At 33.8% G+C, this 15012-nt stretch overlaps 1 protein-coding gene across 3 annotated transcripts in view; it reads left to right on the forward strand.

The window, feature by feature from the left end:
* LOC149781322 (short-chain dehydrogenase/reductase 3-like) overlaps nt 1-13696 on the forward strand; it is a 28327-nt gene extending 14631 nt beyond the window's left edge. For all 3 annotated transcript variants that reach the window (XR_016414674.1, XM_089935419.1, XM_089935420.1), the window contains exons 5-6: nt 2654-2779; nt 5807-13696. Coding sequence is in view for 2 of the 3 variants with exons in the window: in XM_089935419.1 (XP_089791545.1) it covers nt 2654-2779; nt 5807-5891 (211 nt within the window). In the remaining variant the exon portion in view is untranslated. The remainder of the gene's footprint in view (nt 1-2653; nt 2780-5806) is intronic.
* The last annotated feature ends 1316 nt before the right edge of the window (nt 13697-15012 follow it).

A 15012-nucleotide genomic window follows, 5' to 3' on the forward strand; every position in this document is an offset into this window, starting at 1 on the left:
AGGTCTGTTAGCATATGTACAGTATTAAAGATATCTAAACCATTAAAATAGTACAGTGCCAGGTCTATTGGCATGTGGACATTATTATAGACATCCTGTTTCTATAGTACAGTGGCAGGTCTGTTAGCATATGTACTGTATTGTAGATATCTAAACCATTAAAATAGTACAGGACCAGGTCTATTGGCATGTATACATTATTATAGATAATCTAGTAATTTTATTAGTACAGGAAAAGGTCTATTGGCATGTGTACATTATGATAGATATCCCAAACAGTTTAAATATTACATGTTCAGTTCTGTTGGCACATTTGTTATTATAAATATTATAAATGGTTTCAGTAGCACAGGGTTAGGACTGTTTAAATTATTATTGATATCATAAACAGTATATGTGGTACACCTTAGTGTTGGGTGCACTATCATGTAATATCAGTCAATAATATAATTGATTATGCTTGATGGATAATCACACATGGTTTTCTGATTTAGGAAATGGTTGAGACAGTCCCTCCCTCTCCTTTGAGGTCCTCTTTCTATTCCCCCCCGTCCATTCAACCACAGGAGGAGAAACATGTATGCTCTTGTTATAAGGCAGTAAATGAAGTTTACCCAATTTTCCCCCAGATTTGTGTCCCAAGCATTTTCGTGTGGATTACAAAATCACCTACAGTTTAGAGAGACTTTCCAGTGGTCACATTTTGACCAAATCTTTTACTACATTTTACCTAGGCAAGGGAACCTTTTCATTAGGCAAAATAAGGGGTGTTTCCCTGACTATTTTGTGACTGTTGGTTTCAACATCTTGTTACTGGGTTCAGTCTCTGCTTGCCTCTTAAGGACACTGGGGCATTGTATGTGGAAACTTTTATGGGGACTTGGGCCCACCTTTCTGGAAACTTAAAAGTTTTTGCTTGAATAACCATTGCATTTCATGCTGATATTTGTTTGGCAGTCACCTTCACAGTGTGAATAAAACTTTTGAGACATTCTTTGTCACCGTCTATGGTGCTATCAACAGAGCTGCTCACAGGGACATTACTCCGGACAAGTTGAATTTTGTTCTGAATCACGGTAAGAACTTAAGGTTTTTCCATATGAGGTGGAGACTCTTTAGCAAGGTGAGGAAGCCAGAAGGGTTAAGGGAGGAGTCCTGTGCCAAATATTTTGTTAGACTGTCAGTCTAGGAGAGGCAGTGTAGGCATCATGTATTACTCTCTGCACCATTCCATAGCCCATGTTCAGACTTTGAGGGAGACTCTTAATGGACTTTGCAGCAAGACTGAATAAGCCCTAGTTTTGTCTCCCCAGTCCCAGATCAGAGGAGCTGTGCAATAAATCACTTCAGTCTAAGTTGGGATTGTTTGTTTGCTCGATTATGCTTTCACACCATTCAGTATGATTGTGCAAGTACTCCACAAAGTCAAGACCTCCAGTGCTTGAGTGATTCTGGTGGCCCCATTGCTTGTGGTTCATTGATCTTCTTGACATGTTGTTAGAGCAGCCCAGAGGGACCAGCTGTAGCAGTACATGGGGTCTCTTCTCATCAACAGTCCATATATTCTCCACCTTCACACTTGTTTCATCTCAAATGATCTATCTACCAGAGCAGGTGTTTTAACAGGGTTCTGACGGTGTCATCCAGATCAGGAGACATGTCTTTGTCTGAGATCTAGGGTGCAAAGTGGAGAATCTTTTGGTGTTTTTGCACTATGAAATGCATTAATCCTACCTATGCTTTGTCAAGTGCAGTAGCAGACCTTCTCTTTTTGTTTCAAAACAATGTTCAGTTTCTGCTATTAAGTTCTGTTGGGCTGTCATGTAAAACTGATTTTTAATAATTGTATACTTAATGTCACTATCCCTTCCTCTCACCATGCTTTAAATACCCAAGTGTAGTCACGGTCCAAGAAAAAGAGGAAGAATGTCCTGCATCAGTGGTGATGTTTTAGTCGGATTGGTTCAGGGTCGTTTGTTCTAGATTTCTGAAATGTTGATCATTAATTTGAGGTTGGAACTATAAGTATGGATGAGGGGACTAAATGTCCCAGATGGTAATGAAGGCAATAGTGATAGGTAATTATTGCGTTATTAAAATTATTTTACCCCTTTCCTGACATAAGTATTTATTTATAGGCTATCACAGCATTTAAAAATATGTATATATAATTTTTTAAAAATTTCAGACTGACTGTCAACAAAAACCTTATCAATACAATTAAGCAAAAATCACTCAGGGTACACACAAATGAAATTGTACTGGTTTGTATTTGTATGTAAATGACTTTAATAATTGATTTTGAGATTATATCAGTTTTACAATGTTTTCTGCACTTTTGACATGTGTGGACTTTTTATGTAAACCATGTAATCAGTTAAGTAAACAATCATTTGAAATAGACAAAAGAAAGTATTTTTCAGGCCAAGGTAACATTAATAAATTTTCATGCCATATTAGAAGTTTGCCTCATTCTCTTTGTTCATTTTTTGGACATGGGACTTTTGTCAGTAGTAAAGCAGAGACATTTGTGATTTACAAATACAAATCTAATTAGTTGTACTTTTATTGTATTATCTAAAAGATTAAGATAATATTTACATAAATCAAAAGAAAATTAATATTCTTGTATGCTTTTTTGGTCTTGTTGCAGGTTTCCATGGTTATTTCCTGCACTGCCAGAGGATTATGTTGCTGAGAGAAGTGTTCATGCAGTTCTTAGAAATGAAAAACAGATATTGATCCCAAGGATAATGTACATGTTGATATTTTTTAAAAGGTAGAACTACTTTTTTTTTCTTTTCCAGATACATTGCCCAATCATAATACCAATGAGAATGACTTTGCAAATCCAGCTCTCCCAAGTTAACATTCAGCCATATAATAAAAGTGTCTCCCCACATTGTTGGTAATCGGATTAAAGTGATGTCTCCATGGATATAGGGACTGTGTTTAATCCCATCTATTCTTACATTACTACTTCAGTTCATAGAAAGTACAGTTTTAGAGACGTCACCAAAGTCCTGTATTAAGTGATACTTTCCATACTATGGAGTTAGTTCAAGAAGTTTCTCACACAAGAGATGAGCACTGCATCAGTTTTTCAAACTATTCCTTGCTCATTTCTGCCTAACATTTTTCTAAATTGATTGAACAATTTCATGTTCTGAGACATATTTCTGCAATTTTGTTATAACCTCCACTGGTTGCTAGTATGTTTACTCAGTAATGTCTGCTAAGCTGTCATGTTTGCAGTCACAAACTAGAAATGAATAGACCAGAGTGTGGTTTTGAATCAGTCTCGGCAGGCTTCAGCAACATGTTCTCAGTCAACATAATCCCACTTTTCAAGAAGCCTGTCTTTTCACAATAACTGCCATCCAATTTCAAGTACACAATAAGACGTGCTTATGTGTCCTGCAGAAATCAAGTTGTCAATGGTGAAGTAACTAGCTGTGGATGTCATGTACTTTTTCAGGACTAGAAACACATCATTGACACTCAACAGTTGTTGCAATAGGCTTAATGCTTGACTGGTATTCATTTTCATACATGGTATCATCAAAAGACTAATCCACATTCAAGTGTATTATATCCTGGGCAGCCTAGTATAGACTTATCCCACTTAAATCGGCTAATCCAAAATAAATGGTTGATCTACCCCTGTGAATCAGTTGAATCTGTTCCCACAGGGGCTAACCACCTTTGAATCTATCTATGACAAGATGGAATGCAAAATTTCCAAACTTGGTCTCTCTAGTCCAAGATCCAAAGTCTGCTCAGATGATGCTTGCTCCGTAGGTTTGAATGCTATGGATGAATATGCTGATCCCACAGATCCTACAAAAGGAAGTGGAATTAGATTGAGCTTTTTCTTGATTGCTCACCTCAAATGGGGAAAATCCTGTTCCATATGGGAAATTTTCTCAGGTGGGAAGGCCCATCACTGTGAAAGCGTATGATGGTGAGTGGAGTTTCCTCAAAGTTGTTTGAGCAGAAATAAATCATACAACTTAAAGCATAGTTACTTCAGTTACCTGACCTTTTTTCCTGTGGATTTTCTAGGTGAAGCAGTCAGCACCCATCTTAGTTAAAATGTTACTGTTCCACAATCTCGACAATGGAGGTTATAGGGCAAAACAAAGACCTCTCCAACCTTCTTGTGAATTTTGACTTAATACAAACAAAGGCCTTGACTTTGTGAACCAAATGGAATCTACCAGGGGCTCTGACTTTGTTGAATAAGGCCCCATTTGATCCTTAGATAGAGCATTATTGGTTTATCTCTTATAAAACCTGCTTGCTGGTCATTGTAGCTATTGGAGGCAGAATCAGTGAAATGCATGTCTTGTTATGTGAATTATCTCTGCTTCCGTTGTGATGGTTTGATTTCACGCATGATGGTCCCATACCTTTATTTGTTAGAACAGGCTATTATTCTTGGCAATGAATTGTTTGTACTGAAACCTGTCATTCTTAGACCTTTTGCTTTAGGGTCATTACATGATCCAGTGAGAGCTTTCAGGTGTGTGAAGTGAACTGAGCCACAGGGAAATCTCATTTGAAATGGGGGGTAAGGTCAACATCTCAACTTGGGTTTTACATTCACGATCAGTTATTTGCTCTGCATATAGAAACTTACAAAGAACAAAGAAATTAAATTTAAGCTCATGGGAGCATTTACATGAGCACTGCTTCTGAGAGTGACTGTTCCTTAACAGACTTAACAAGCCATTGGGTGGATGATAGAGATGACCTTTAACTTTAACCTTTGAGATCTTTCATCCCAAAATGCTCAGTATGACCTAGTGAGAACTGTAGCAGCAACATAACGGGACACCAGTTCAGTTCATTCTGCAGCTTCTCATTGGGGTGGGAGATTTTACTCATTAAACTACCACACATTCCTTGGGAGACTGGACATGGGCATTCCCAAGGGAAAGGGAATGTAACTGCCCACCTCTTACCTATTCTCTTACAGAAGTATAATCCATCACAATTACCTACCCAGTAGTAATATGGATGCCAGCCTATTAGCAGAACATGCATTTCACTCCAGTAGTAACTTAAGTGTAGGTTGGATTTAGCGCCACTCTTTGTGTGCAAGAGGAGATCACTCTAGCTTAATTCTCACCTATTTAGGCAGACAGCTTTTGGCCTTTTATGAGCTAAAAGTTAACTTGGGAGGATTGGATTTGCAAGATAGTGGTCATACTCCTAAGGTATTATGATCTGTAAATATTGTCATGGAAACACATTTTACCCCAAAACTTAGGTTCATACATTAAGATCAAAAACATTTGAAACTTAGAAAAATTATTTCAAGTCTGTTCTAGATAAACCAGGTCCTGAATTGCCTGTTGTTTCACATAAGTTTCAGATAACTTGCATGTTCGAGTTTGTGTGATGAATTATTTGAGTGTGAATTAATATTTAATTGGGACCTATTGGTCATGCTCATGGGTATATCCTTGCTGCACCACAATCAGGAAATAGGTCAGGAATCATTTTAAGAAAATCCTGACCTCCTTTCTAAAGAACTTGTGTCCTTGTCTGATCACATGATTTTTACTTGACAACATGACTTAACCTTAAAACGAATAAATGGATCAATGCAGCTGATAGATGGTACCTCTTTCATTACAAACTATAAACATAGGTTTTTAGCATTTTCACGAACTAAATAAAACCCTTACAAAAATTATTTATGAAAATAATACACATGATATATACGTAATATGATGATACCACTTAATGTGACTTTTATGACTTAAAATACAAAATCTCATCTTCTCTTTCTTTTCAGCATAACACCCATTGAAGTTTTATTGCCGATATTAAAATTTTTTGGTGTTGATAAAACCATGGACACCTTTCATCAAGAAAGATAATACCATTCAAGGTGGATTGGCATATATGTATATATGTATATATCTTTTACACGTTTGTAATTTTCATTGTCTGTCTCTGCTGTTTTGAGAATATATATTTATTTACTCATTTGATTCAAAATAACTGAGGCACTACACATTTGCAGTAGTATCAGTAACACCAAACAAGTTTTTTATTTTGACCACATTCATTTCCTATCCTGTTCAGCCCATTAAAATCAAACATACTAATTTCCACTCTCAACTGAATGTGTCGATAAGTACACTGGAAATGTTTTACCCAAAGGTCAACTTTTCTGAAATCCATTTTTTAAATTATTTTTGATTGAAATGGTTCGTCCTTAATAGACTTAATAATTTGATACCAATTGAGCTGGATAAATAGTAAAAACTATCTTTAAATAAGTATGAAAAAAAGTAATTGTTGCATACAATTAACAGCTTGGTTCAGACAGAGCTTTATCGCTGTTGCTTTTTTTCCCAGGAAACAATTGTCTCGATTCATATCCTTTTGTTTTGTATTTAAATTGTAAAATCCATATTCAGTAATTTAAAAATCTTAAGGATGGTGATGGAATTCATTTGCATCAGGATTCTTGCATGAAGTTTAAGTTCTGGACACTTGTTTGTCAGTGACATGAAATAGGCAAGCACTGGGCCTATTTTATGAAAGGAGTAATATCACTCCATTCTTGATAAAGTTTATTCAAAGCCTGGCTGGGATTTGGGCTTTGTTTTTTAAAAGATCTAGTAATAAAAATAATCAGTGGCATTCATGAAGTCCTTTTTTATCTCGAAAATGGATTTTTTTAAAATAAGTGACTTGTTACATTAATGAATTAAGAACAATTTTATTTTAAGTATTTGAATATATACACACACACACAGAGTATTTTCAGGTATATAATCTGCAGGTTATATCAATTTTGGCGTTTTTTTTTTTTGGTAGTGGTGTGGGGGATTTAAAAGGGTGCAAGGTATGCAAAAACTCTAAAACATGAATGCCAATTTCTTCAGATATTTTTTTAAATGCAATTCAGTTCAAATCTCCTTAAAAATGGGAGAGTTCTATTCCAATGAACTGGTAATAACACGAGTTATTGGTGCTTACCACCATCAGTCAAACATTTGCAAATGATGAAATATCATAAAATGCAAATAAAGCATAAAATGAACAGAAAATGAGAAAATCAGTGAGATATTAAAATATATAGTTAGAAGGCAATATTTTAAAAATACTAGCCCCTCACTGGCTTATCCATTCCTTTTCTATTCAAAACACTTAAATGGATGATTAACAGCGATATCCAAAGTTTGCAGTTAACTTGTAAACCTGCTCATAATTACAGCAATATGGCAAGTGTTCTAAAGTGCTCACCATTAAGGATCACTGCCATCTCACCTCTGTCTCCGTGGGTTCGAGTCTTGGGCTCGGCCAATGTGAGTATGTGAGAAAACTTGCCAGCAGCTTCTCGTGGGTTGGTGGTTCTTTGCAGTGTTTTCTCTGGTTCTTCCTCCACTGTTAAGCTGGCCACTATGTGTAGCCTATTATTTGCTGAAAATGTCATTAAACTGTATAATAAAAACAACAGCAATATGTGAGCCAAATTTGTTTAAACTGATGCCAGCTTGTGTGAGGCCATGGAATAAAAAATCAACATAGGTTTAATTATATTTTGAAAAACTCCTGGGCAATTCTTTTAAAACTCCTCGGAAATTCTAGAAACCATGCTCAATCGAAAATTTCATTACCTCTTCATTCATCCACCCTTGTTGCATATTACCACTACTCCATTTGGCAAATTAACTCTTGGTGTTGTAGCACACTTAAAAATGATAAGTGGTTTCATTATCATACCACTTGTTGAACACACTAGAACAGTGGTGAAACTTGTACGTTCATGTCCAGTGGTTGTAACTGCAATTATTTCTCACCCTTTCCTGCAACTGTAAGTGTTCCTATGCATCAAAAGCCATTGATAACTCATCCATATTAAACACCACATTGAAGTCTAATGCAAGTTCTGCAAATTCGTGAAATTTTGCAACTTTTTCTACACAATCATCTGGTAGTTTTTGTCCGGTTGTAGTTCTAGCATGTATGGTTAGGTTGTTGAATTTCATAAATTTGTCTGCCTAGTTAACACCACCACTGAAGTTAGCAATTTTCATTTCTTGTACCAGTACTTTTGCCTTGTATTGTTGGTACAATTCAGTGATTATCTCTGAGCACGGATCCAACGTTTTAATTTTTCCTCAAGATTTGGCCATTTTGCTGCCCTTCCTCTTCAGGCTCGTTTAGAGGGCGGAGTTCTTGTAGAACTTGTTCATGTTTTTGCTTCTCAAATGGATTTTTCATCTACAGGAAACTCTTCATGCTGCCCTATTTCCTTTCTCTTTGCCAAGCTGTACTACTCTCAATTTAAACTCTGCAATATATGATTTCCACTTTCCCATGGTTAAAAAATGTTAAAAGGTTTACAATACTATACATTGCAGTTGTCTGAATGCAACAAGTACATGTAATTTAAAGGGTGCAGGTCACATGGTGGGTAGCATTTAAATTAGGCTGTGCCTGTTTGCGGCTTCCACATGAAAACTGTCAAATCATTCTAAACATCAGACTTTATACATTTGTTAGGATCAGACACAAAAAGAAAACAAACAACAATAGTCTGCACTGCTATAATCCACTTGTTGGCAGAATGTAAAGTACATGGTTGCTAAATATATTATTACGTGGTAATTTAGGTGTTTATTCTCCTAAACTGAGCACTAAAAAAGAAGCCAACTTCATTGTCTAACATGAGCCTTCCTAATACCATTTAATCGGTTTAAGAACAATTGACACTGCTTTTGTTCAAAGCTTACAACAACAACATGGCATTTATGCAAAAAATACTTAAATTTCAGCTTTGAATGCTTTTGAAGTTTGTTGCCTCTGCAGCATTGTCTAATTAATACAGGCACTGATGCACATATTCAAGTTACTGTTAAGCATGACTTTTTTAATTAATTGTTCATTATTTCATACACAAGCAAAAATGACAGGTGATTTGAAGTACCTACAGAAAAATAATAGAACTGACAATTTATAAATCCTTTCATGAAAAGAAAATACAGGCTAAATGAAACTGCCATTTGGATGAACTGATTTTTCATTAAGACATTTTTGTAAATATTTGCCATTCAGATATATGTACCTCTTCAGAAGAATTTGTACACTCTTGAGAGGTCATATTTGCCTGCCATGGTTATGAAATGATAACACCTATTGACAGTTGGCACATTGAGGAGATATTTCTGTTCTTGGGGTCTGAATATCACTGCATCCAATCAAAGTTAAGTAATTCAAATTTGAAAGCTATACCTACATGATTGTGACAAGGGGAGCACACATCTTGTATGGACTGATTAGCTGTGCCAAAACTCCCATTTGAAAGTGTACTACACTTCATTAAGAAAGTTGGTGGGTATGCATGTTGATAAAGTTACATAATTTTTATCATATTTTGATCATAGAGTATGAAAAAATATCTATAATTTTAAGAGATAAGAGCAAATGAAGAGAAATAGTATTCCACCTGCTGAAAATGTTTGTTCAACAAGCCTAGTCTTTTCTATTCAACACAAATATCTTAAATAACTTGTTAATGACTTTTCCTAAATCTTCAAGGTTTTATCACTAATGTGACAACTGTTGACGTAATGTTTGTAATTTAAAACCTAGATATTGGAAATTGTTTTGTCCTGTTTTCACGTGTATGTATTTTAGCAGAGTCTGTGATTGAAGGTTTTGTTGATACATGTTGATTTTTGTGGTACCAGTAGTTGCAATAGTTTTATTGTTAATCACTTTTATGATGAAATAAATCCATGATTTGATATCAGTGTATGGGAACATAACAGCTTCTAAAATGAAACTTACAGAAAAATAATATAAACTTTAGTCTCGCTGTAAAATTCAAATTGCTTAAAGGTAATATCAGATTATTATATACGGTATAGATTTAATTTTTGTAACTTAACTTTTCTGTCCAATAATTATAATAAATATATAATTTCATAAAACTGTTGAACATTCAGCAGTGAAGTCCAACTCAACAATTCATTGAACATTTGTAAATTATGAATGCATGTGTTACTATTAGTAGTAATAGTAGTGTTTCATATACAACCATGATACATGTATATGTTTAACACTTCACTTCACAGTGGCACATTTTGACACCAACCCCTTTACTGCATAATAACACCTTTCATGGCAAATTCAATTTAGATGCCCAGTACTACCAAAAATAGTTTTTTATGCATAACTATCACTTATACTGCTGAGAGGATAAATGTAGAAAATAAATCTAAAGCAAATCATTTGTTTATACTCAGAATTGAATTAACTGTGCAATTCAATCTACACTTATCCATTGTATGTCATGTCATATCTGCCATTTGTAAATATGTGCTCTGCATCCTGTGATTGTGGCATGAAGTAATTTGAAATTTCAAATAGTATAGTTGAATGATGTTTTATAATATACACAGGGATAAGCCATTCTTTGAACTAGCCCATTTTATTATCAAGCTTCACCCAAAACGAGTAACGTAAGAGCAATCTTCAAACTTTGGAATGAGGTTATACGCTGAAAGTATATTACTCCTTATGTTCACTTAAGTTCATAGGTCATTTCAGGATAAGATCTGACCAAGGATTAGAAATGTTTCAAACATATGGACTTTTTGACATTAAAAAAAATATTTTACAAAAATTCTCACCAGTTGTCATACTAATCAGCTTGAAAAATGTGCAAATAAAGTCCTCCGATATTTGTCTACTGTAAGAAATTAGGAAAAACCATCAGTAACAAGGCACAGCAATTTTTGCTCAACTATATTAATTGATGGTGCTTGTTTATCACAGTGAGATTTATGATTGTAGAAAATCTAATGTTGCATGTCATTTTTAAATCGATATATTTCATAATTTGGTGAAAATCAGAAGAGAAGATGCATGATATCAAGTCCCTATACAAGTAAATCAAGCACTTCACATTTAAAAAAAACCATTAAAATCATTAAATATAATAAATATTGCACACAAATACTGATTTCATATTCAGTTAGCACCCTTCGTGCAGGGTTTTCAAAGATCTGATAGAACCTGTTTTTAATCGATATTGATTTATTTACTGCTCCTAAGAACACATTTCATACTTCTGCATAGATGAGAGGGCAGGATGGTGGATTTTATGGTTTTGGAAATTCAAAAACCTTTTTTGGCATAGAAAATTCACAGAAAGATAAAGTGAAACAAATATCATATTTTTCACTAATAATGGGTACAGTGAAATGATAAATTAATTTCATATTGGTCTCATAATAACTTGCCCAACAACAAGGATCACAGAACAGATTCAACATGAATATAAAAATATATTGAGCTATATTCAGCACAATATTTAAGTTTCACGATTTTGCTAGCAGCCTGGTATTAGATTAACAGGATACATCCAGTGTAATAAAATATGTAATACAGAATATAATACAAATCATTTTAAACAATCCAAATATGAAAGTTTGAGAATTGAAAAAGACTCTAGACTTGTTTTTGCATGCAAGAGATATCATTTTGTTAGGTGGCATAACACGATTTTAGTCATTTTTGTCAGCTGGCATAGCACACTTTTAGTCATTTAGTCCTCTGGCATATCACAATTTTGGTCATTTTGTTAGCTTGCATAGCACAGTTTTAGTCATTTTGTCATCTGGCATAGCACAATTTTTAATCATTTTGTCAGCTGGCATAGCACAGTTTTTAGTCATTGTGTCAACTGGCATAGTACAATTTTTGTCATTTTGTCAGCTGGCATAGCGCAATATTTAGTCATTTTGTCAGCTGGCATAGTGCAATATTTAGTCATTTTGTCAGCTGGCATAGCGCAATTTTTAGTCATTTTGTCAGCTGGCATAGTGCAATTTTAGTCATTTTGTCAGCTGGCATAGCACAGTTTTTAGTCATTTTGTTAGCTGGCATAGCACAATTTCGTCATTTTCTCAGCTGGCAGAGCACAATTTTAGTTGGTAAGTCTGAATTTAAGTGAAAGGGGAAAAGTGAAAGTAGTGATTTTCTGTCTGTCACATATGCTACAGGGCACATACTAACAAGGTAACAATTTTGAATAGTTTGAGGCAAAAACAAACAATTTATCCACTTGTTTTTTTACTTGATTTTATGAAGTTATTGTTGTTGAATATTTCAAGATACTTGTCTCATTAATGTCTTATTTAAATTCACAGAATTTCCAATAATTTTTACCTATGCAAGTGTTCAGTAATACATTATATTTTTATACAATATTTGATTTAATTAAACAATTGCTTCAAGGCAGAGTGGTTAGACATCCAATTATGCACTTTTTGTCATTCCAAAGTCAGCAAAAAATAGTGATACAGTTAAAAAAATTATGCATTTCATTTGCCTATTATATTAGTGAAATATGTCCTACATTTACGACATTCAGAAACGTGCATTTCCACAACTGTTACCAAGACTCTTTCTCTTAATTTTTATTTTGATTGAACATTTTATAAAATGATATTTATTCCATGTTTAATCCTCTTTATTCTTTTGTAATAATTCCCAATAAGCAAAACATTAAGATGAATGATACCTTTTTTGTTCCATTTATTACTTTTGAGTAGTGTGATTCGGACATATGATCTTTGTGACTATTTCAGGGCATATGAAGATATTTTCAGAATTTGTATACAGCTTATTTTAAAAATACTTCAAGCCTGGACATCTTTGGCACTCAGTATGGAAACCAGTAAAGGAATGTTCCAACCGTATTTGCCTCTAATGCCCTCCCCTTAGACCATCTCTACCCATTATCCACATCACTAAAAATTAAACTAACACAAAAACATGTTCTATTTAATCTTAATTTCATATATTATTATGTTTTATGTAATGTACAAGTTGAAGTGTTTGTTCTTTATTTATAGAAGTATATCCTGAATATTTGGACCAAAAGTGTTTTTTGATTGATTATACCAGTATGCTCTTATTGTTATTGGAAAGATTGCCCCTTTGCCCAAAACTGTGCCACTTTTGTTTAAAGGAGCTATTATGCATTCCCTATGTAAAGTTTATTTTCATTTTAATTTTATTTAAATATGTCTTGAATATTGTTTCAAAATAAATTAGTTTTAATGATTGTTTCCATTGCCCCTGTATATATGACACGAACATACAAACTGATAATGGCACAAGCTCGAAAAAGGTTTCCCAGTGTCTTGAGCTAAATAAGCTCTTTGTCAGGGGTGAAAAATCTTACATAAACACTTAACACAAAATCTGCGAAAAGTTCTGGACTCCTTCATGATAAAATCACATGGGGCAATTTACAACAAGAGATATAGCAATACAAAATTGTCAAAAATAATATGAGTTCGTTCTTGTGTCTATCACATAGCGAAAAAGTGTTTTGATCCAATTCTAAGTTGTGAACAACGGATGGGAAAATGTATATCTATATTTCAACCGAAGAACATGCTTTTGGGCACAATATTAGGATGTCCTTTAGATAGATATCTGCTTGCATCCATGATGCAAATCAGTGATTTTATATATATATATATATATATATATATATATATATATATATATATATATATATATATATATATTGTAATTACCACTTATCTAATGTTTGCAACAACAGGACAATCGTGTAGCACATTTAAAAGTGAGCGTTAATTTTTCTTAATAAAATTTTCATCTTAGGATACAAGATCCTGGTTCATCACACGTGGTCATTGTTGTATATTCCTTGTGTCTATCATTGTAATGATGTACTAAGTACATGCATATGTGTGTGTGTATATATATCTATATATATATATATATATATATATATATATATATATATATATATATATCACTCATAAAGTAAATAGTCCAAAGGACTTTGTGTAAACTTTGTGAGTGATTAGGTTTAGGTAAAATTTACACATCGATAAATACCCAACCATGATTATTTAATCCTTATGATTCTAATTTACTTCCTTTCTAATGTCAAATCAGCAGATTTAACCAACAAAACATTCACTTTTATGTACATCGACGGTTTCTTTCATTAGCCTCTTAACTGCGGTAGAATACATTGCCCTCTCTTCGCTAGCCTAGATTCATAGATTTCTTTAGTCAGTGATATGGGGTAGAATGTCATTGCGGGTCATACCAGTGATATACTGTTATGATTAATATTTTAATATATAAAAAAATGGTTGTTGCAGTTACACTATGAATATTCCTGTTTTTTGTTAAAAATTATGTTTGCGTATGGCACATGATTTAGCAGTGTCGTTACTTTCTACGCATTTTGATCTTTCAAAAGGTAAATCGTGTCCATTTTTAGTGACATCCCTTGGTTGACATATGCCCTTGACCTTTAATAACTGCTGCTGTAACATGTTGTCGAGGTGAAATGCAATAATTTCTGAAGATTGGCTTCTAAAGACTGCCATATGCCTTCTTCGGCAAATGGGATGAGTGTTGGAGTGCATGAAGGTCTGTGCAATTACATTGTTTTAACTTCTGATGGTCGATTTTTAAGCTGTGGCTTGTCATTTTTTAACAGAAATCACAGGAATGGGTGGGTGAGTGCTTGTTATTATTAGGGTGTAAGGCGTTGATATAGATAAAACTTCACATCAAATGATTTGGTAACAGGGAATCTAAAGTAGTACGCAGAATTTATCGATATGTAAAAAGTTCCAGATCAGTAACATGTGACCGTTTACATCCAATCAAGGCTCATAGGTTTGCAGTCAATTTATAATAATTGGAACATATATATACATATATATATATATATATATATATACACAAAAGATATACTACTATTATCTTCATGCTTTTATGAATTGTTTGTCATTCTTCAGCTTTCTTTCAGTCTTTCGAACTTGAACACAGACGTCCATATTTCCATATTTTGAGGATAATAATATTATCAGAGCATTTTCAATTGTCATGCAGTAACCAAGCTATATAGTATAAATTTCAACATATTTCAATTCTGGGTCAAAATACCTTTTTATATTTGAAATGTTTAAGACCAAG

The sequence above is a fragment of the Sinohyriopsis cumingii genome, chromosome 15 (assembly GCF_028554795.1).
Source record: "Sinohyriopsis cumingii isolate HCF-2022 chromosome 15, ASM2855479v2, whole genome shotgun sequence".
Classification (NCBI taxonomy): Eukaryota; Metazoa; Mollusca; class Bivalvia; order Unionida; family Unionidae; genus Sinohyriopsis; species Sinohyriopsis cumingii.